The 24,035-nt window shown below is 31.0% G+C and overlaps 1 protein-coding gene across 1 annotated transcript in view; it reads left to right on the top strand.

Annotated features, from left to right (window-relative positions):
* The window catches only part of LOC127712002 (hemicentin-1-like), a 31,290-nt gene that overhangs the window by 6,045 nt on the left and 1,210 nt on the right, over positions 1-24,035 (top strand). The window contains exons 6-25 of the mRNA XM_052218159.1: positions 1,827-2,117; positions 2,368-2,652; positions 4,580-4,879; positions 6,278-6,388; positions 7,517-7,544; positions 8,625-8,692; positions 8,979-9,006; positions 9,994-10,022; positions 10,345-10,372; positions 11,492-11,532; positions 12,375-12,402; positions 13,233-13,279; positions 13,894-13,921; positions 15,804-15,868; positions 16,102-16,120; positions 17,847-17,875; positions 18,171-18,198; positions 19,317-19,357; positions 21,423-21,450; positions 23,531-23,592. Coding sequence (XP_052074119.1) covers positions 1,827-2,117; positions 2,368-2,652; positions 4,580-4,879; positions 6,278-6,388; positions 7,517-7,544; positions 8,625-8,692; positions 8,979-9,006; positions 9,994-10,022; positions 10,345-10,372; positions 11,492-11,532; positions 12,375-12,402; positions 13,233-13,279; positions 13,894-13,921; positions 15,804-15,868; positions 16,102-16,120; positions 17,847-17,875; positions 18,171-18,198; positions 19,317-19,357; positions 21,423-21,450; positions 23,531-23,592 — 1,584 coding nt within the window. The remainder of the gene's footprint in view (positions 1-1,826; positions 2,118-2,367; positions 2,653-4,579; positions 4,880-6,277; positions 6,389-7,516; positions 7,545-8,624; positions 8,693-8,978; positions 9,007-9,993; positions 10,023-10,344; positions 10,373-11,491; positions 11,533-12,374; positions 12,403-13,232; positions 13,280-13,893; positions 13,922-15,803; positions 15,869-16,101; positions 16,121-17,846; positions 17,876-18,170; positions 18,199-19,316; positions 19,358-21,422; positions 21,451-23,530; positions 23,593-24,035) is intronic.

Genomic DNA, 24,035 nt, shown 5'->3' with positions numbered 1-24,035 from the left:
TTGAAAACCAAGAACGTAAAAGAATCGAAACGGTTGAAGAGCTATATGACCAAAAAATACCTATCGCATAGTCAAATTCATATAAGATCAACTTTGTACCACACAATGAAATATATTGGTTAAGTGAAATACCTTTGTAGTTAGACACCCAAGATATTAGGTGTGTTTGAATAACAAATATGTTTCGTGCTTCTAAAAATGCTAAAACTTTAAGTGTATTTCCTACTGTTGTTTCTTTTATAAATTTTCGTTCACTCAATTTTTAATTAAAATTTAGTTATATTTATTAATTATTCCATTCTTACAATGTACTTAAAAAATTAAGAAAAGTCGGCCACACAGTTCACTAACAACCCCTTTCATTTTTACCAAAACCCATTGACGACAGACTACTTTAAGCAAAAAATCATTTTTATGTTATTTAGGGTAATGAGTCTTCAACCTCTGAAACTATTTGTAGTCTGTCCTTCCACGAAATATTTAAATAGTTTTTTTTAGTGGTGTTTTGTTTCAATTGAATATTCCCCCACCTGACAACCAATCAGACGATAAATTAAGTTGGCAAAATGCCTAAAAGTACAATAAATGATACTTAATAGTTAGTTGAATAATTTTTCTTAGACAAAAAAAAAACAAATTCCATATAAGGATCGTAAAGACCTATGTGAATTAACTTGACGATTTTCAAGAGTTAAATTAACAGCGTGTCATCCCAACTATAACTTCCATTTTCATAATTTAAAAATTAGGTGGTGTACTCAGTATTGAGAAGATAATTTTGACAAAGTAGAATTCTGACTGCGTTTTTGTAATTTCTTGAAATTTACTTTTTTTGTATTCATTCCATACACATGTAATAACGGAGAAAATATGTGATAACTACAATCTTTTTTGTAGTTATTATAGTAAAGAAAACATAAGAACCAATGAAATAATAGATTTGGAGTATCATTTACGAGAAAGAATTCGTTTAATTTTTGAAACCACTAAATCATTTGTATTTGTTGATAAAAATGATGCGCTCCATTTTACGTAAACAAACTTGTCTTGCTTTTTGTCTCGCCTTGACTTAGATATGTTGATTTTGTCGGCGTTGGTTGTGTCGGTGGCGTCAACAATTTGTTAAAGTTATAGTTTACATGTTAAAGTTTGTGATGGCGTCAGTTAAGGCAAAAATATATGGTATGCAGTTGATTAAACATTGGCACATCTCATTTCCATGGATATTATTTGGTCTTGCCCCTCATTCATAGTCTGTCGACTTTGAAACTTTTGCACAGTTTACATGTTGAAGTTTGTGATTATATTAGTTTGAGAAGAACACCTTATGATAAGTTAATGATATTTGGTGTGCCGTTGTATAAGCATTGGCACATCTCATTTCATGGAGATTTTTCGGTTAAAATTCCACAGTCATGGTCAATTGACGTTTAAAAAATTGCATAGTTCAAATATAAAGTGTTTTTTGAAAAGATGCACTCGATTCGACATAAATAAAATTAAACAATTTTTGAATATATGTGTTTGAAAACGGAGTTGGTATTGAAGTTATATCTTCTATTTAATATATGAAAAAAGTCATTAAAACACTCTGATTTAAGCTCTAAATCAAATTATCTATTTACATACTACAATGATAAAAAACGGCAAAAAGGTTCGTTTCGTCGAGTATCGTCAGTTTAAAAGAAAGCTCTATTACGACTTATTTAGTTCAGAAAGATACATAGTTGTTTTTGACATTATTTTTACAAAATAAACAGTGAGTCAGACATTGTACTAGTTATACAGAATATAATAAAGGTTACCAATGAGATTCCTTTTTTCAGATAACACAAGTGTAACCAAACTTGAAATTTTAAATGGTTCGACATTTTCTGAAAACCAAAGAGCAATATTGCGATGTCAGGTTACTGGAAATCCACTACCAAACGTAACTTGGTATTTCATATCAAATGAAACAAAAACGATACTACAAAGACAAGACGGGATTGTCGACAGCAGTTATACCATCAACACTACTAACTGTCTTCATACAGGAATATATGAATGCTCAACTCAAAATACAGTTCATTGGACGAAAGTAACGAATAGTAAACAATCCGAGCTTTATGTTACATGTAAGTACCTTGAAAATATGATTTTTCTCATTATGTTATTTTTGATCTGTGTGCTGCAAAAAATTAATATAATAATGATAATGATAATAATGATAATAGTGATAATAATAATAATAATAATAATGATGATAATGATGTTCAAATTTGATTAAAACTTGTTTTTCATATCTTCCATTCACAAATGCCCTACGTGTGAGACCTCAATGGTACAAGCAGAAGTATGATAACAATTTAGGATATCTTATTTCAGGTGCACCACGTTTAGATAATCGTTACAGAAACCTTCAAGCCATAGTGACCGCTGACATTGGTACTGATTTGAATCTAACAATATTTATTGTTGCCTATCCACCACCTGAGATTCGTTGGGTGTTTACCAATACAATAAAATATAAAAACTTCAAACGGACCACCAGAACATACACCTCTACCATGTATATTAATAATATTTCAAGCTCGGATTTGGGGATTTATACGATGCATGCATATAATAACAAGGGTGATTTATTCATTCATTCATCTGTTTCAGAAAAAGGTAAATTGATTTAGTCATTATTTAAAAAATCAAAATGACATTCATATCATGGATGATAAAAAATGCAAACAAAAAATTCATTAAAAAGATGAAGTTCCAGGTTTTTATTTTTCACTCGAAGGGCATGTTAAAAATCGCAGCTAATAATGTTTTCTTTGGCACACCATAAAAAGTGCTCACACTTTAGTAATCTATGTAGTGTATTATTTGACTTTTACTCGTTTTCCGTTTTTTGTTATGACGTTGTCCGTTTGTCTTCGACTTATTAATTTTGAATGTCCCCTTTGTATCTTCTGTCTCTTTTTTATGCATTAAATTCGTTGAAATGGAAATGTATGTCGTAGATGGTAGACACAGTTTACACTTGATTACGTTTAAAATTAGTACAATGTATATAGCTATAAGAAGATGTGGTATGAGTGCCAATGAGACAACTCTCAATCCAAGACACAATTTGTAAAAGTAAACGTTATTTGTTTGTACAGGTCAAACATTCATACACACACTTTAAGATTAATCTAAGAGTTTGCATTATTGACAACCGTTTTTAACTACAGTTGTATAAACACCACAAGCTCTTCGGCAGAGTATAATATGACAGTTATGCGGTCAATTTCGTCGTCAAACATTACAATCAATCAACATCAGTAACGTAATTAATTTTTGGAGCTTTCCCAAGACCGTCAATATATAGTACGAAAGTTGTATACAAATGTTCAACACATATCTCTTCAGTTCATGTATAAAACACATCAATAGGATGTTAAATAATGGAAACCACAAGAACATTAAACAAACTCAAACCGGTTAGCATCTCTAGGTAAACGTTTTTTACAAGTTGCATGATTTACAGTCATATCTCATCACACCTATGAGTAATTGTTCACGCAAAGAACATGCCTTTTGGAGTATTTCGTTATCCATGATATTCTAAAAGTCACTTATATTTCTAGAACAACAGATATTTTAACGATCAACTAATACATAAGGGGGACAAACTTATGATGTAAAAGTCCCCGCCTTTCGTCCTGGTAAAATGCTTGATGTGTAGATATATTCCAGAGTATAATTCTGTTTACGTTGTGAAAACTATCTCTTAAGGTTTCTTACCCACCTCCAAACAATTATGGGAGTGAAATCAAAATACTAGTAAACTAATCGGATGAACAAACATTATCTCGATTAACAGTGCCGTTCAATCTCCTGCTTTGCATCTATCATTCTTCTCACAATTCTTGTAAATTGACCTTGCAACTTACAGTAAAAATTACAGTCAATTGTTCTTATAACCTTACCTCTTTTAGTAAATTACCATAATAGAAACAAGCTGTGGTTGATCTATTGAACAAAGAATCTGTAACACCAAAGGGTTGAGTATATGATGTGTATCTACTCAATAGTGTAAAGGGAAGTCGAAGACGCATAATTTAGATGAACGTATCTTACCGAGGAAATTTTATTGTTGCTTTTAAATATTTTTATGTAGTATGCGGCTATAACAAAAATTGGTACCAAGGGTTCCTTTCAAATCTTATTTGAGAATGGTTTCCTTAAATCTATGGACAATGCTATATGTTTATCTCAATAATTTTTTTTTAAGGTAGATCGGGTTTTCTGAGCATACCCTCTGGTCATGTTGCAAAAATACTCTTTTGGTTTAAAAATATTTCACAAAGTATCATTCAATATACAACAAAAGCATCTAGAACTTAAAATTGAATGATTAAACTATCACAAAAATAAGTGTCGTTAAGTGAATTTGAAATTTTCAGAAAAAAATCCTATTAAAATCAATGGTAGATAATTATATTGAATGTGATAGGACAATATGAATTTTTTTTTATTTTTCAAAAAAAAAAAAACGACCTATGCTTCATAAAGAAATTTTAACTCAGTTCTTTACTTGAATGAGATTACTTTTTTAAAGGAACACCTACAGCACCTATAGATATTAATATCATATGTAAGGCAAAGTCTCTGCATATTTTATGGGTGTCTGAATTCAATGGTGGACGAGAACAAACATTCTTTGTCGAGTATTGGATTTCTCAAAAGGCAAAAAACGTCACTAAATCGGGACCAATAGTGGATCTTGGGAAATCAAAAACTGTTAAATACGTCGTAAAAGGAATATTGCCAGGAACAAATTACAGCGTTCGAATCTCAGCCTCTAATTTCAAAGGTAGATCGGTATCAGAAACGATGAATTGCATCACTGATTTTGAACGTAAGTTGTTTCTAATTTGTTTACCCTTGTATTTATATTTACTCAATTTTTACTTCATCAAGGTATGTACAATCAACGTCACAAACATTTTGTTGTTGACGTCATTGTCAAATATAATATCTACTCGTGTCTGGCGTACAAAATGTTTTACCCTTGTGTCTGGGATGAGTTTATCAGCACCTTGTTTGTTGGTGTCTTTGTTAGATTAATTTGTATGTTTGTTTGAATTTTGTAGCCAGTTTTGATTTCATGGTTCTAACTATTGTCACATTAACATATTAGGTTTGCTTGGGTTGCTCACCCAATTTTGTCAATATACCGAAACTATAAACAAATGTCATACAAGTGGTAGGTGTAGCTAGCTATAGACCCAGGTTAAACCCACAATTTTCTTCAGAAAATGCATGTACCAAGTCAGGAATATAGCAATTGGTTTACAGTTGTTCCGTTGATTGATAGCGTTTTGATTGGACAGTTTTTATAAATTTCCTCTTCTTGAATTTACCTTGGAGTTCAGTATTTTTGTTATACTCTTTTCATAGTTAATGAATATTTTTCTAGGAACACCTTCTTTCAAATCGGTATCTTACTTGCATCTACTACTATCATGACTACTGGATCCGTAATGCTTAAGTTACCGAGGGTATAATCCGAATAATGCTGTACAGTAATGGTATTTTGGAGAAAAAAAACGGGTTTGTCCTTAGAACTAAGACTTCGGTCGTTCTATTAAGGATCCCTTTTGTTGTAAGCTACCATATCATCTCTTGTATATGTTGCTTCCCAAATGTTTGGTCTCAAATGTATCTTACGAAGCTTTTTCAGGAGAAAACATACGAGTAGTGCGGTTCCAAATCGTTATCATGATTTTATTATACAAAACGACTTTAAAAGTAAAATTAGTTATATCATGAATGAATAGGCTTTACAATCGAGGTACTTATTCGAAAAAAGAAACTTGATTGCTATCAAATCTGAATAAGAATGAACCAGGTTAAAATATTTAGGAGCAATGTTTGAGATATCAAGGAGAAACCAATCGGCTGAAACACGTAAAAAAGTGAACCTAACTTTCTCTTTGTGATAAGAGTAACATGAGTAATGCCTGTTTCAGGATTTGTTCTCATACTACTATTGCTGGGCAAAGATTTTTAATACTTTTAAAAAATAAATCTTTTATCTTTCCATGGATTATGTTACAGTTGAATGTATGCTTATGCATATTCAAGATCCCAAAATATTTACGCCTACCGAATTTTCTGCTTTGTGAAAGCTTGCCCTTAGTTTGAAAGATTTCATATTTCCAGTAGCTCCATACTACAATTGGAGTATTAGATAAGTTCATAAGATGCAACAGATATTGAAATATATTTTTTTGAAGTCAACATTTTTTTACAGTCAACTTTAAAATAAAACAAGATGCAAGCAATGGTTTTGTGTATACTGGTATTGCCATGCTTAGTATTAGTACAACTCTTATTGTAGCCATCTCCATAATATTTTTTATACGTAAGTAGTAATAAATTAAGTAGCAAAATCTAATTTTCAAAACATATACATTATATACAAATAGGGAAATGTGGTATGATTGGCAATTATACCAATAACTAAGTACCACGATGTACATAAATATAGATAGCAAACAAAAATACACCCTGGCATGACAAAATGGGAAACAATTCACAAATTAAAACCAACGGCTTTATTTATACTAAAACGATACACAAGAAACAAATTAACCAACGGCAATCACATTTTAAGTACTTTAATATCCCCTTAATTGGGACAATGGTGTAACAGATCAATAGAAGAATAAACTGTAAAAATCATTAAGAAGGAGCTTGATTCATATGACCAGCACAAAAAAACACAAATACAAAGGTATTACAAGATAACTACCATCAACACAAAATATTACCATGTGACGTAAAACTATCAGTTACCAAACGCCAGTTCAAAGCATTTTTCGACTTATAAAGGTTTGAATGTAAAGACGTCATATTTTTTTTTAATTGTATAGCAAAACATATTTAGTCACATGTCAAAGCAAGCTGAACATTATTACCGATGTACTAAATATTTTAAGAGCGTATTACAAGGTTCACTTGATGAACTTTAAGAACTAAGTATATTCAATTGAAATATAAGAGAGCATGCACCGATAGAAAATAAAAATTTATAAAATCAGTCTTATATCATATTAAACAATAATCAATATATATCAATGATAATAAACTGTTGAAACATCGTTAGTGGGTGTTCTACGTCATATGGTAATATTACTTAAATGATTTGATTAATTTGATGTTGATGGTAAATATCTTATTCACGTTATCAATTGACTGATGGAGTTGCAACCATAGTGTTTGTAATATTTATAAGATTTATCGATTAAATAGACATGTATGTATACAAAAAAGAGCAATACAAGAAATGTTTAGAGTATGGGAAGTCTCAATTTAATGATAAACTCCAAGTAACAATAAGGAGTTCAACATTTCGCTAAAACTCAATTTATGTGAACTTTGCCGAATGATTAACAAGAAAGAAAACATGTATTTACTATTTATATATGATTCAGTGAATGGTTAAAGTGTTTTCCTTTATACATGTTTTCTTATTTTTATATTGTTTTAGGGTTTAAAAAAAATGCACTTAAATCAATGTAAGTATAACCAAAGTCTGTATTTATTTGTAAATATTAAAAATGTTCTGCTTATTAAATATATTACTCAATAAAAAAAAGGAAAACACCGGTGAAAACAAATATCCATTTCATTAAAATATTTATTCATGCTACTCAATTCTACATTTCCCTCCACTGGCTTCATTCGGAACACTAAACACTGAATTGCGTTTAAGACAGAATTCAGAAAGGAGGTATCATTATTGTGTATAGACTTTAAATTAATGCAAAGTTAAGAAAAGTAACACCTTGAAAGGAAAATAAATGTCTGTTATCGATGATATATCTCGTATTCACTACAGAGTCGTACTACTCAGTTAGAATACTTTCCTCTCTTAAGCTTCCCACAGATTTTTATACTGTATTTGGATTAACATTGAAATACTACCATCATACATTCCTATATGTCGGTGTCAGCCTTTAAAAAAACATATATTCACATACTTATCTTCGTTCCTAGCGTTTGTTTTGAATATTCGTAAAAGGACAAAAATATTTATAATTTTGTGCATCAGGATTACTTTTCTGTATTTACATTTATTTAACACTGAACACGAATCTGATGAAAATAAAATTAAATGAAAAGCAATGATGTATAAACAATTGAATTCGTGAGGAGGTTAATTACTAAATGAAACATGCAATAGTCAAATTTATCTGAGGTATACTTTGGCTGGATAATTGGAACTTTAGTTTCTTTTTAATTTCTAAATCTATTAAGGGAAAGGGTATGTTAATGTTGTACTTAAGGAATATTTTTTGAACATACCAGCATTGAGTCAGTAGTTTATGTCAATCTTATTGATTCATGTTAACAAGCATGTGACGTTTCACAATATGTAAGGGTGTTAAAAAGATGATGTAACTTTTATATACAGAACAACCGCGGCCATGCCTAACTTTATTGCATTTATCATCCTTTGTCATTTAGACAATAAGCAATTAAGTGGTTTTTCGTAAGCTTTCCAAACATGTCATACAAGCCACCCATTCCTTATGAGACAAACAATATAAAGATTAAATAATAATTATAAAAGTACTTCTTTTTTTTATTTTAAGAAGGAATAGTACAAATGACAAATCCTCAGGTCAAGAGAGACATGATTCACTTGAATCATTTGCACAAGGTAGGTAAAATGTAATTAAACCCTTCCACTCATTGGAAGTATTTTCGATTCTACTAATACATAATTCTGCGTATTTGATTGACACCGTCCCCCCTCCACCCAAATAAAAAAAGAAGAAAAAAACTTTGAAAAACTTTTGAGTCTATTTGGTTACTATTGTAATTATCGAGTGACTGAATATTCAATAGCTTAACTCTTTGACTCATTTGAGTTTTTAAATGTGTTCGTCATGTGAATTTCACTATCAACCAACTTATTAGGTAAATAAATGATATTTCGTTTACAGATGGCGTTGAAGAGACAACTACAGAAAGGTAAATAATAACAAATCTCGCAATGTCTTTGTTTAATTCTCTTGTTTTACCAAACGGTTATTTATTCATAAAAAACATTTTCTGCAGCAAATTACACGTAAAAAGTATATAATGACAAAGAAATTTTGAGAACGCGATTATCTTCAGTTAAGGTAGATTAACTGTATTCCGCCATCTTGGGTTGAAAAATAGCAGTACACAATCGGTCTAGTCCTTTGCTTAAATCTGCAAATTTTAAGACAGATTGACAATTAATGTGTAAGACTGTTTATTCAAATGAAGAAAAATAAGTGATTCATTGCATTTATTTGGACTGTTTTAATAAACATCAAATATTTGTTGTTGTTTGATTCAATTTTGCAACTTATGTGTGTTTACACAATATATGAAGCACATATTAAGTGATTCAAGTCTTCAAAAGAAGTTATTCAGTGGAAAATATTACATAACCGGAATGCAACCACACATTGAAAGTGTCAAAATCTGGAATTAGTGTAATGTGATATATTTAAAGAATAATAGAACCATGTACAAAGGAATTGCGATTTAAAATAATTTGGAATTGTGCAAAAAAGAAGATGAAAACATATATAAAAGTATTTCCATTATTGACTAATTAACAATCCGAGTAACATTTGATGAATAATTAATATAATATGCTTAAGTAACAGCTTTAGAATTTGTGATATATAAGTTTTGCATTTCTTGTACAAGATGAACAAAATAGGTTTACATGTATTCATTTGTATGATAACCAGTGTGTATCAAAAAAACATGTCCAATAGTCTTTGCCTTTATAAATATTATCAGTAAATGCAAGAAAAACTTTTATTAATTCTTTAAATTATATCAAAATTAAAAATTTTATTCTTTAAAATAATGGACTGCTAGACAAAAGATATGATACGTTGACTATTAAATGATTGGCCACGTATTGATAAATTGTTTGACTTTTCAATCGTAATACGTAAAACATATATTTTGCAGTACCCCCAATATCGGCGATACCGGGACAGGTAAATTTTACCTTTTTAAAATCAGAATTTTGTTCTTAATATTTGTCAGTAATTAATCAGCAAAGTAAGAGTAATCAGTTTTACCTATAAATAAAAGAGACAGACACGGATTGTAAAATACATGTAACATTTTCAAGCAGTAACAGGATCAAAAGAAAAGTGAGAGAGTTAAAATTGACTTATATAACTTGAAATATCATATGCAGTGTATCTATGATTCCCAGTGAAATACAATCCAATTTTGAATTTAACGAAGGATAAGAAAAACATTGACTACATTTGATAAAATTATACTCTTTTTCATTCTTGGAATGCATTATAGATATGGACAACGACTTAGTTGCACACAGGTAATACATACAATATTCTAAAAACTTTTGAAAGAAAAATCTATGTATAATTGCAATAAAAACATAGAAAAAACATCAAAATAAAAAAAAAAAGAAACAGAAAAAATTATTTCAAACAGTACTTTTGAAACTGACATCATCGAGATGTTTGTTTATCCTATTGGTAACATATTTAAAACGAGATCATGTTTTCATCAAACAATCGGCCTGCCTATGGGACCCAACTGTCGTCCGCTTCTTGCCGATTTGTTCCTTTATTCAAATGAAGCTGACTTTAAACAGCCGCTTCTCAGGAAGAAAAGAAGTTAGCATTGTCCTTTAACTTCGGTTCACGTAAATATGGATTATGTCTTTCCACGAACTAAGTTAAAGTATGGTGACTATGTTGAACGCATATATCCCATCGAACTTGAAATAAAGGATGCTACAGACACAGTAACGTCTTCCCTTAATATTTATCTAGAAATTGACAATGAAGGTCCGTTAAGAACAAGACTTTACGAAAAATTGGCCTTTTCATCTTCTCAATTGTGAATTTTTCATTTCTATGTAGCAATACTATCAAGAGTAACTGCATATAAAGTATATATATCTCCCTGTTGATACAATACTTCAGAGCTTGCGTTTCCAATCGTAATTTCCTTGAAAGAGAATTGCTGCGTATAAGGAAGCTATTGAACAAAAAGGTCCGATAGGTAAAGTTGAAATCACCCCTTTGGAAGTTTTAGGATTCAATCATTATTATGTTGACCGTTAAGGAATATCAATATTACAGGAGACCTCGGATTTATTTAAAAACATTCCTTCACTTTTTTCGATTGCGACATCACTGAATGATATTATCCCCAAATGTGTATTTACCATGAGGAAGATATGCGGATGGATTCGTCTACCCATTTGGAACACCTGATATCATCATAAGTATGCGATTTTAATATTTTTACTAACTAGTCAAAATTTAATTGAAAATTAAACTGCTTTTGGGAAATGATGATTTCGAATTGTATCGCAAAACAACAACATCAAGAATAAAGAATTAAAATCAAAATGCTCTTAAACAGTAACCGAACTTTAGTTAAACATATTTTTATTAAAATCTTTTATTTATTTCAATACAAGTTATGAAAGTCTTCGACAAGAAAATGGTGACACTGAATTAGGTTGGTATTTAAAAGATGCAATATATTCAAAAGATGATAAAAATAGTATGTTATCAAAGCTTTTACATTTGTGTAGTCATAAGGTCAATAATATCTAAAAAGTCATTGACAAATTTTGCATTGACATAAGCTTCCGTCTTGTACTTGTATGAAATCATGCAATCACTGATTTAGTTAGATAATTTTCGTTAAAAATTAATCTTTAATAAGTAATTTTGTATAGATTACTCGCACTGAAGGTCGTTCTAATAACATAAACAGTACCAAATATATTGCATAATATACAAAATTTTAATTTGATTTCTTTTCAGTGATGCTTGAGGCCACACTATTTTAAATCTAAAACCAAATGCATATGTTGAATAGCTAAGAAAAAAGGACCGATATAATATCAAAACTAAGACACCAAGAAAATAAAAGGAAAACATATTTTCTTTTTTTTTTATCTAAATTTTCTTATACTTCCATTTTATGGATACATGTAACATACGTAGAGGGTTACCAAAATACAATTAAAAAATAGTAATTAAAAAAGTAACATCACGACCGACAATGCCATGGTCAAAAGAAATAAAACAAAAAGATAAACAGTGGTTCACAACATATTATCATTAGAAATTCCAACAAATCGTTGGTTAACGCAGGTGATATAGATTGGTAAACAAATTATACCAAACTAGTGTAATCCATCGTCGTGCTAATGACAAATACAGATGATGATCATATTTGGGACAAAGAGGATAGCAATGTGGTTTTAAGCAAAAGAAATACTTTTTTATTATTCACTTTGTTTAACATCGCCGAAATTGTTGTTTTTATATTTAAATCGTTGATAATTTTAGATTATGTAAACAGACCGGGATTATGCAGGTAAGTTGGTCTTAATATTGTACTCTGAGAACTGTGATTATTGCAACACGAACCTTATTTTGACTGAGAGTAGAAATAATGGACGAAACCCTCTTCTTTTGTCACTAGTCCTTGTTGTTAACATTCAATCATTAATGCAAACAACATTTCCTTTAGCTTTTCTACATATGAATACATGGTTTGATAATTTTGTCTCATACTATAGCCCGAATTATACCAAAGCAGGCAGCAAAAGGGTATTTTTAAGGTTATTATTCCTTTTATAGCTTGTTCTTCATATGTATGTAGGTCCAGTTTACAAATAGTTTCCCTGGTATCGTTTCTAAAGGTGGATGTAATACTAACTCTTGCATTCACTATACCTATATTGCTCACTAATTTTTTGGGTACATACTTTTTTCTACCTCAGGAATAGATTACCTTAGTTGTATTTGGCAACACTTTTAGGAATTTTTGGTCCTCAATGCTCTTCAACTTCGTACCTTAATTGGCATTTTTAACCTTTTTTGATTCGAGCGTCACTGATGAGTCTTTTGTAGACGAAACGCGCGTCTGGCGCAAATACAAAATTTTAATCCTGGTATCTATGATGAGTTTATTTTAAACAGCGTTCATGTCTTGAAGCTTTAATTTATGTGTGTCGTATTTAACAATGTGTTATGATCGAAAAAATCTATGTTTTAAGGACAAATAAACCATGACAGGACACTTTCGAATATCTTTGAAAATTGCTTATTTAGTTTTGAAATTTAAATGATATATTTCCGTTGTTACGGAATGCCTTTTGTATTTAAACGTAACATATACAATTTAAACACGTGCATTTTCAGAAATGTTGATGAACACAAATATGAAGATTTCACTCCTCAGAGAACAGGTATATATAATAAATGTGTTTGGTAAGTACAAGTGTTGAAACCTAATTTTGTTAAAATGTTTGAGCTTGCTCTAATCAGATCGATGAATTCAAATAGCTGTTAACTTATAATAATCCGGTAACAACAGGGTATAACTCATTTTCTACGGAGAAGTTATCAGTTCAAGCTCTACTGGAGACTTCATTTGTAAAAGATTTATACGTTATGGTTGGCAATAAAACACCATACATGTACAAAGGTGAATGGGTATCTATATCTTTGTGTTTAATCCTTATATATGTACAAACTTGTAAACCATCTCTACCTGTAAAGTCGAAAAAAATAATATATAATGATGACCCTTAAAAAGAAGAAAAGAACACAGAAATGAAATTGATAATCATTTTAAACCTCGAATAAACCGGGATGACCTCAGGAAATCCGGCAGGAAAACACTACTTAAATCACTGGTTGCGCATTTTGCAAAAAAAACTTCAGTCAAATCTCATCTTACAGACAATTTGATTGATTAGGATAATTGCAATAAAAGTTTCGAACTTGAATACAAACTTGTGTTGTGGCCATATAAACGTTCGAGTAATGTTTGTTTCTTTTCCATTTTAATACACATAAGATACAGCAGATATTCGATGTGATCAAAGGTAAGTAGCATATTGTAGATCAACGCAATTAGAAAGGTATACAAATCAAAGAGAAATAAATTGAGAAAAATGTTGAGATAATAAATTATGTAGTAGCAAAACAAAGTTCTAAATGTGTTAGATTTGGTATTGTTTCTAAACACCGTAATAGGTATATATGTACACAAATGTACAAACAAATAGTGGGTTTAAATCATTTAAAATAAAATGTTCCTAGGAAGACATTAAACGAATTATAATACATAATTACTCCAAATCGTGACAGCGACCTCGATAAGATAACAAAAACTAGTGGCATTTTCAAACAGTTATACAGATAACGCAGTTTCACTGCATTTATATCACCTAGTTAATACGATATACAGGGCTTGCGTTTCTCAAAAGAAAGATATTTTACCAAGTGTTCTTAGTAAATGGTGATGTTGAAATTATACCATTCAAAGTTTAACGGACACCACCAAGTTTTGGTCGATCGTTTTAAAATAGTTCTCGTAACAATTTTTGTAGCTGTTTTTTAAAAGGAACAAAAACATTGTTTACAAACAAAAATTGATTTGTATTCGGCTCGAAACAGGATAAATTAGAGTAAGAATTTAGTACTTGCCTAAATTTGTAGGCCAACGACTCTTCAAACAGTTTTTTTTAACAAATTACAGATGGATATCCGTAATTCTTTTTTGGCAATGCCAGAAAACAACAACTCCTCTGTATATCATCTAATAATACGGTTGAGTGAACGACTGAAAAGTGTTTTCTAAAATTCAAAGTGCAGACATCTTATACGTTCAGGTTTTTCACATCCCATCTTTTATGGTAATATTCTATACGAAGCACAAAAATGTCGTCATTCAACTCAAAAGCTAACCAAACCTTTAAACAGACTTATTCACAAGGGACATAGTAACGATACTGTTGTCGAGTCATTAAAGCTGTCATTGGTTGGAATTAATATTGATTCACTCATAGGTTCTTTACATCGGAAATAAACACTATTTTAAAACCGTTGTTTGCATGATACAGGTTATGTTCTTCTTGTATAATTATTGATGGCATGATACTTAACCCCTAACGAGAGGAATTGTGCTTAATTTTCATATGATAAAGACATAATGTTTGATCAGTATAATTGAGATCTGGATCTGGCATGTCAGTAACTGCTGATACTTCTTTGCTAATTCATGTTGATCATTGTCATTTTGCTTATTTTCTTTTGCAACCTATTCTAACATTGGACTCGGACTTCTTTTAAACTGAGTTTTACTGTGCGTATTGCCTAGTGTTTGTTTATTCCACATTGGCTAGAAGTATAAGGGGGGGGGGGGGCACAAGGGACATAGTAACGGGGGGGGGGGGGGGGTGTTGAGATTTCAAAAAACATGTTTAACCCATCTGCATTTGTGCGCCTGTCCCAAGTCAGGGACCCCTAGCCTTTGATAGTCTTGTGTGATTTCTTTTTTATTTTGGTTCATTTATATGATTTGGAGTTTAGTGTAGCGTCCATTTTGCTGCACCAGTATTTATTATTGTTTAGGAGCCAGCTGAAGCCCGCCTCCGAATGCGGGATTTTTTTTGCTGTGACTTATTGGTGGCCTTGGGCTGTTCTTGGATCTTTGGTCGGGAAGTTGTCTCTTTGATACATTCCCTGTTACCGTTATAAACTCTATAAAGTAAAAACATTGCAAACCTATTATATGACCAAACCTTAAATGCAAGACATACAGGACGAGCATCTATACAGATTCCGCTGACCTAAAACATTCCACAGTTTGTTTTAGCATTAAGGCCATCACAAATACTGTATTCATTTCAAAGAAGCCGTCGCTCTAAGGAGTCAATACATTTAACGACTCGAATTAAAAGTATTTCAAATTTATTTGAAAAGGAATGCCACCAATGACGATTCCTCGACTCTGCTTAGTAGTGGTTTCTCGGAAATCGTCGAACAAAGTAAGTACACGTAAGCACATTTTCTTTTGCATTTGAAGTAGTTCTCAATGTTACAAATATTCTATTGTATTTAGATGTTTTTCTGATAGTCTCGTGGAAAAATAATTCATTTTTGGGTTTTTCCCGAATACTTTTATGTAGATGACTAAGATTTTTTTCGGAAAAGTTTTTGAATCACTTGATAAGCAGGTTTCGCACTTTCTTTTTACCAATGAATCATATTTCTATTACAGATAGAGAAGATACAGAAAGGTAAAAACAGTTTGTCAAGCATAAAAACAAATGTTTCATGCCATATGAAGTTTTATCGTTTAACCAGACAGCTATCAGAAAAATACTAATAATATGTTTTAATGAATAAGCTAGTCAAGTAGCGAGAAAACGAGTCTGTTCTGTCACATGTATCAGAACAAACAGCTTAAAGTCAAGCATTTCGAATGTTTTCACCTATGGAGAAAATAAACATTTTTAATATTTGTCCCACTCAAAAGACATAAACAATTCGAAAGTATTGTTTCATAGTGTTATTTTAGATCAACTGTAGGATAATATGACCTCTTCTTCAAATATAATATTATTCAATTTATATAGAGCAAGTTACATGGAGTATGTTTTAGGACAACATAAAGTTTGTGTGTGTGTGTTGATTTTAATTTGATAAATTATCGTAATTAAAGGTATGAAAAATTTCGTATTCCTTCAAAACATTTACATAATTTTAGTAATATTAATGAAAGGGAATCTGTGATATAGGTCAACGAGGCAACAACTACACGACACAAACATTCAAAGTTTTTGAAAAGTCTTTATTTAGTAAATAGTGTTATCTTATCGGAATGCAATTAACATATTTAAATAATACACAATTATGGCCCGTAGAGAAGGTGAATATCCACAATTGTCAACACAAAAAGGTTATTTGACTGAGGGCGCAGCCAGAAGTGAAATATTTTTTTAGGGTTGACAATTTTGGATATTCATCGCTTCTAAGGAGCCACAATTGCTTTACTATACCGAACTAACAGTGGAAAGGCCTTTTGAAACATTGAAAATACACTTTCCTTACTGTATCGTAACAAACACAAGTAAACGTTCAAAATAAATTGTGTCTTAGAATTTTTCGTATGTAAAACAAAGGTAGAATCTTTTTGCAAAATATTGATGGCCCTGAAAAGCACCGTTTATAAGAGATGTCCTTGGCACTAGATGCATTTCCAAAGACTTTTTTCCTGGTCACTTGATTACCTTCCTGTAGGCCTAACTTGAACGTTGCCATTTTGTTTACTTACGTCTGTGACGTCATTTTCATGGGAGATAACTCGGGTACAAATCAAGAAACTCACAAGGTTATTCATCCATGAATAATAGGGTTATTCACCGCTGGTGTAGATTTTAAGGGTTATTTCTCCTTCCTTGCAATTTAATGAAAATTAACTGAATTGTTTCATGTCACGTGATAACATGTTACCCAATATAATTGTTTATAATATATGTAAGGTATAGTAATACAACATAATCACCGCTTGGGAATGTAATAACCAGGATTTCCAAACATTTCAAAGGTAATTTGTAATAGGACTATGTAATCCGGAAAAGCGTTCATAAGAGATCACCCCCAGTTTGGTGGGGTTCGTGTTGCCTAGTCTTTAGTTTTCTATGTTGTGTATTCTGTACTATTATTTGTCTGTTTGTCTTTTTATTTTTTGCCATGACGTTGTCAGTTTGTTTTCGATCTATGAGTTTGACTGTCCCTCTGGTATCTTTCGTCCTTCTTTTATAAATTATGCAAAAGGTAGTCAACAATGTTACCTGTGATATCTTTTTGAGTGTATAAAAGTATAAGAGTTATTTATACAGGCTCTCTAAATTTTGTATCCCTGAAAATGACCAACAGATAAAAGGAGGTATGGGATTGTAGCTGATAGCTTATTTGCCATTACTATAAAGACTATATTACATCTTATTAACTTTTTTACAGCTTCCTTAATATTGGTTCTTCCGAAACAGGTAATTTACATTTTTTTCAAATTAAACTTAGTTTTATGCATTGTGAGACTTTATCTTTATGATCGAAGTATAGAAAAACATTAGTTATAAAGCATATGTCATGGTATTAGAGGTGTTAACAAATTAAAAGTCACCCAAAAAATTTATAAATGCAATGAGAAAGATCAAATCAAAAGCATCAACGTTTTTTTTTCGCCAGTTTTGTTTATGATTATTCAAAGAATAAAGATAAAGTAAAGTAATATCTCTCTTTTTTGAATAATTTAATATATTTCATTATCTAAATGCATTTTAGATATGGACATGGACTCAGCTGCACACAGGTAAACTATTTTTTTCACGAATGAGGAATACATCAGACTCTATGTTGTTTAAGTTATCATAAGAAAACCCTTAAACATGCTGAAAATACAACAACAGAATATAATAAAAATCATACAGAAAAAGAAATAAAATAAAGTTAACCCAATCTTTAAACTAGAAAAGTTTAAGATACAATTTATATGCTGTTATCCTGATCATAATTTCAACACAAAACACTTATTTATCAAAAGTTCTGATGAAAAATGAAATTAGTGTTATGATGATGCGGGCTGTATGATGTTTTACTTTGTTCGTCTGTCTGTCTGTTCGTTCGCCCCTGCTTTTGTCAACTAATTTATTAACGAAAACTCCTAATAGAATGAAAAGAACGTTGATAACATTTTGTAGAGTTATTGTGCAAATTGTGTAGATGTGCCTTTTTTTGGTGCAAATTAAAAAAAAAAAAGAACAAAATATATGAGAAATATCTTATCTAACGAAAGATATTAAAAAGTTTGAGTAGATTGTCACAAGGAGAACTTCTGTGTACGGTTGTTGCACTTTGATAATGTTTCGTGAAATTTGGACAATTTTTTTGAAAAAAAAACTTAGTGGTTAAAAATCACTAATTTTTAGAAAGAAATTTCGTGATCATATAGAAAAAAAAAAGAAAAAAATTGCACTGGAACATGTTTGGAACGCAAACTTGAACAAGTGTTGTGGTTTATATGTAGATTTGCAAATTAGTATTGTTCTAAAAATTGGAAAAAATAAATTGCGGCAAAAACTTAGTTCACAGATTTGAAAAATATCTGTTTGCACTTAGAAATGTATTATATTCTAAATTGATTCCCCAAATTGATTTTTTTAAATGGCCACCTATATACCCAAACATACATAGTGTTTTTTTTCCAGTTTTCCAGTTTATTGTATTTCGAATAAACTGATGACAAAATTTAAAACCACTAATCCGATACTCAATAGACATAACAACTTTTATTAATGGGTAACCCTTTTTAATAGAAAGATGACCTCGAACTCTTCAATAAAAACATTACCAAAAATTTGTTTTACTAATAGAAATCAATAGATCAAATGTTTCATAATTAACGATATTTTTTATGATTCCAATAACAAGGTATGAAAGTCTTCAACAAAGATACGATGCTTCTGAATTATGTAAGTATAATCTAAATAAAAGTCAATTATAAAAGTACCAAAGGGACATTAAAACTCATAAGTCAAACACATAGAGACAACGGCATGACAAAAACAAAAAGAAAAAGACCAAAACAAAACAACAGAACACAAAACACAACATAGAAAAAAAAAACGTGAGCAACACGAACCCCACAAATTCCGGGATGATCTCAGGTGATCCGAAAGTGTAAGCAGATATTGCTCTACTTGTGGCTACCACCATGTTGCTTATATAAGTAAAATCCCAGTAACAAGTTTAATTCGGTAGGTCACATTTGGGGAAAAGAGGACAGGATTGTAGTTATTAAAGATGCGAAAAAGTATGTCATCAAAACATGTTACGTTTTTTGCTACTATACGAGGAAATATCACATGTCACGTTTAAATCAATTTAAAAATTTGATTGAAAACATCTGTTTTACCATCATGACCATCCGTTATGGCAGCATACGCTATAAATTCATAACTTTGTGATACCATACGGCATGATTTGTTAATAATGACCAAAAAGGTAAAACATGCTACACAGAGGAACAAGTGATCTGTATGTTGGAGTTTCTGATTAACAACATATTTGTTGAATTTGGAGGTACACTGTTTCAACAAATTGTCGGCATTCCTATGGGAACGAACTGTGCACATCTCCTTGCCGACCTCTTCTTATTTTCATATAAGTCGGAGTTCCTTCAGACACTTGTCAAAAACAACTAGACCAAAGAAGCCAGATCATTTCACATTCAGATATATTGATGATGTTCTGTCCATTAACAATCCAAACTTTTCTGAATGGGTTCCATTAATATATCCTCCATAACTACAAATTAAAGAAATAACAGGCACGGCTTCTCCCGCCTTATTTTTAGACTTATTCCTCGAAATAACATGAGCGGTCATTTAAGTACCAGAATCTATTACAAACAAGACGATTTTAATTTTAAAATCATCAATTTCCTCCACCTTAGTAGCAGTATACCAACTTCACCTGCATATGGGATATACATTTCCAAACTCATTCGGTATTCAACAGCTTGCAGCTACTACTCAGACCGTATTGAACGTCACCAGTGTCTGAGCAGAAAGTTGATGAACCAGGGTTATGTTAAAGAACGTCTCGTCCTTTTTTTCTAAAATAGTTCATCGGACGATACCAAGACCTTGTTGATAAATATTCCGTATCAACTTCACAAATAATACATAATATGGTCTTTAAGTATAGATTCTAGGTACTGACGTTGTTTGTCATCTACATTATGTTTTGTAGTGTTCTTTTATTTTTGTATTTTGTAAATTTTTAACCTTTACTGTATAGTCCATTTTGGATAATATCCTTTTTGCGTGGCTCGGTACTTATACATCCCGCCATTGTGTTATTGTGCTATGGTCATTTTTTTTAATTCTTGTCTTTCATTTTTGCCTATGTTCTTTGTCTATATGCCATTTTGTTTTTCTTTGATGACATATTTATTTGTTTTTAAAGTGATTAAGATTATAACACAATGTTGACTGCTGTACCCCTATGTTTGACATTTTTGCCTATTATGTCTGTTTGTTTTGTTTACATACTGTTGTCAATATTTTCTACATAAAGAAATGTCTGTCCAAGTCAGGAATATGACAGTTGTTTTCCATTCGTTTGATGTGTCTGAGCTTTTGATTTTGCTATTTGATAAGGACTTTCCGTTTTGAACTTTTCTTGGAGTTCGGTAGTTTTGTTATTTTACTTTTTACTTGTCTGAAATCTAGTTATCAATGATTTTATGAGATATATTTCGATTCGATAAAACATAAAAAGAAAAACAGCCATCGACAAAATATAACATGTACAACTTAAGATTGATTAGATAAATACCACTATTTTAACTAAGATGATCAGGAATGGTAGAAAATTTATACACTACTAGTGGCAGATAATTAAGACGATCATGATTGACACATATGACGAGATTTAGATTTAAACAAAAGACACATAAAAGTTTACAAAGAAGCTACTTTATTCCAAATCGATGAGATTTGTGACTTTATATTTAAATGTTGACAATTTTAGATGAGGTAAACAGACCTGGAATAAGCAGGTAAAATTAAAACATAACTTACACGTAAGCGTCGTGATTATAAACTATTGCAGTTTGTGAATAAAACAACTGAGATGTCTTTTCCAATTAACTAGCTAATGGTGTATACTTTAAATATTTAAAGACAAATTCATTGCTTCTATAATTTTCATGTGCAAAGAGCTGTTATTTATACTTTGTCGAACTTAATGTTTCAAAGGAAAACCAGCTGGTTTTCAGACTGTGGTTCATTTATATCTCATTTTGTACAGTTTACGGAAACATATGATTATTGACCAATGCGACGTGGCTTTAACGGTAAGATATACTTCTACAAACGCTACAAACACATTGAGCATTTTTTGGGACTTTGTGAAACTGCGTTCATGTCTTCAAGTACGGTCGTTCACTATAACTAATATATTAGTTATATAAATTGACTTCAATGGACAAAACTAATATTTTATGGACACTGAATAATCACAAGTATAAACTTCTTCTGATGAATCATGAGGGTCGTGTACAAATTCAACATTGCAGTAATCGGTCATATTGTTGATATTTTTAATCAATATAAACCAAATGTCGACATTTGAGAAACTGAACTCTTGGATTATATATTTTGTATTAGCTTAGTCTATGGTGTGTTAAATTTTGACGCATGATGTTAAAAATATAAAAAATAGTTTTTTATCATTAAAAATTTTGATATTCGATTTTTTAAGCATACTGTTTAAACTCTATGAATGTTTTCTATTATGAAAAAATCAAAGAATTTCAATTGATTTCTTTACGTTTTCATCAGTATAGAATTTGTTTTTTTGTTTAGAATTTGGTATTTGTAAAAACAGTTGGTCGTCTTTATTGAAGTAATTGAATAAATGTCCTAACTCAGAACTATTGGTTGAAGTCAAATTGATACCTTTACTACGTATTTGGAAGTACCAATTAAGACTATCGGTCCAAGTGTTATTCGTTGCTGTTTGTTGTTGTTTTTACGTCTAATAGTAGGGACGTAGTCGTGTGATGGTAGTTGGAGTGGTCTTTTATACTGTTCAATATGTTTTGTATTCTCTATTATCCTTTTCATTATTTTTCTGCATCAAGGATACTATACTAGAAGGTATGTTTCATATCTAGATTCTCAGATTATGAATTCTGTTGTCCACTTTCAATCTCGCAGTAGTAACATACTTTCTACCACTTCATATTGCATTTACATACATGTATCTCAATTGTTACGTCACTCGCATACAGGTTCGTACTTTACGGATATGATTTTTCAGGATAAGCTCTTAAGGGAAATACTGCTTCAGATGCTTCTGAAGTTTAACAGACACCAACACGAACCACATGACCCTTACGACATTTATGTTTCTTATCTCACAGGATACATGTTTTTTGCGATCTTAGATCTTTTCGACAATTATTGTCTCTTAAAAGATGATCGAGGCCAAAATATTTGAAAATACAAAACCTTAAACAAACATTGAAGAGCTGAAAAAACCAAAAAGAACTTAGGGTATAACCAAATCCGAACAAGAAATCATAGTTTATCATGAATAAGACATATTCTTCTATTTAGAATGATTTCCAAAATTTTATAACCGTAAATTTCAACAGTACAGACTACTTGGCTGGTGATTACCTTGTGTCCTAAAGGCAAAAATCGTCTTATCTGCACATTTATCAATTGTGTTCTATTTCCTAACTTTACATTTTGACTCCGTCTTGATTTTCTTGGAACGTTATGAATAGACAGCATGAAATATTGTCTGCTTAATACGACGAATAAGGAGAGAAGACAAATGATTGCAAACAAATACAGCAAAATTGTCGTGAAGATAGGAAAAGAAAAAAAGATTTTTTGTTTTAAATTTTACAGCTTATACTGTTAAGTTCTCAGGGATGCCAATCTTTATGTTATTTCGTAATTTCTTATATGGATTTGGATTCAAAATTACTGGTATCTCATTTATAGCTCTGGGAATACATCCAACTGCTGAAATCGTTTTTCTGATAACTGCTTGCTAGTAAAGGATATTTGTGTGTATTAAAATAGCCGAAATTCATTTGCCTTAAAATAGATTATTCTTTTAAGGAATATTGTAAACGTTGGTGGAGATGAACACAAGTGTGAAGACCTTACCCCGTCAAGAACAGGTATAAACATATATTTGTTCAATTGTAAAGCTATTGAAACCCTATTCTGTTACACACTTTGAACTTACGTCAGTCTATATGATTTATTACAAAGATAATTACATTCGATGACAATATGTACGCACTTTAAAGAGATAACATATAAATAATGTGATAGAAAGCTATCCTGCTTTGTACAAGACGGTCATATTTGTTTTGACTCAAGGAGGTTACGAGATGCACGTAGAGTCCGCAGCAAGTCATTTCACCCTTCTCGATACATTATTCTGATTCCTAGCTGACCAGTCTTTCACCTTTCTTTAAAATCGTGCTTGTTTTGCGAAAAAAAATCAGAAATCAAAGTTTGAGTTTTTTGGTTAAATTCGATAGGGGATAAAACCCCCGTTCTCAAGTTCTAGAGATGATGATGCTACCACGAACTACTGACGGCTTAAAATAAGTAA

Source organism: Mytilus californianus, unplaced genomic scaffold, assembly GCF_021869535.1.
Source record: "Mytilus californianus isolate M0D057914Y unplaced genomic scaffold, xbMytCali1.0.p SCAF_8, whole genome shotgun sequence".
Classification (NCBI taxonomy): Eukaryota; Metazoa; Mollusca; class Bivalvia; order Mytilida; family Mytilidae; genus Mytilus; species Mytilus californianus.
Note: the sequence above shows the minus strand (reverse complement) of the source record. Positions and strands in the feature narration are given on the sequence as shown.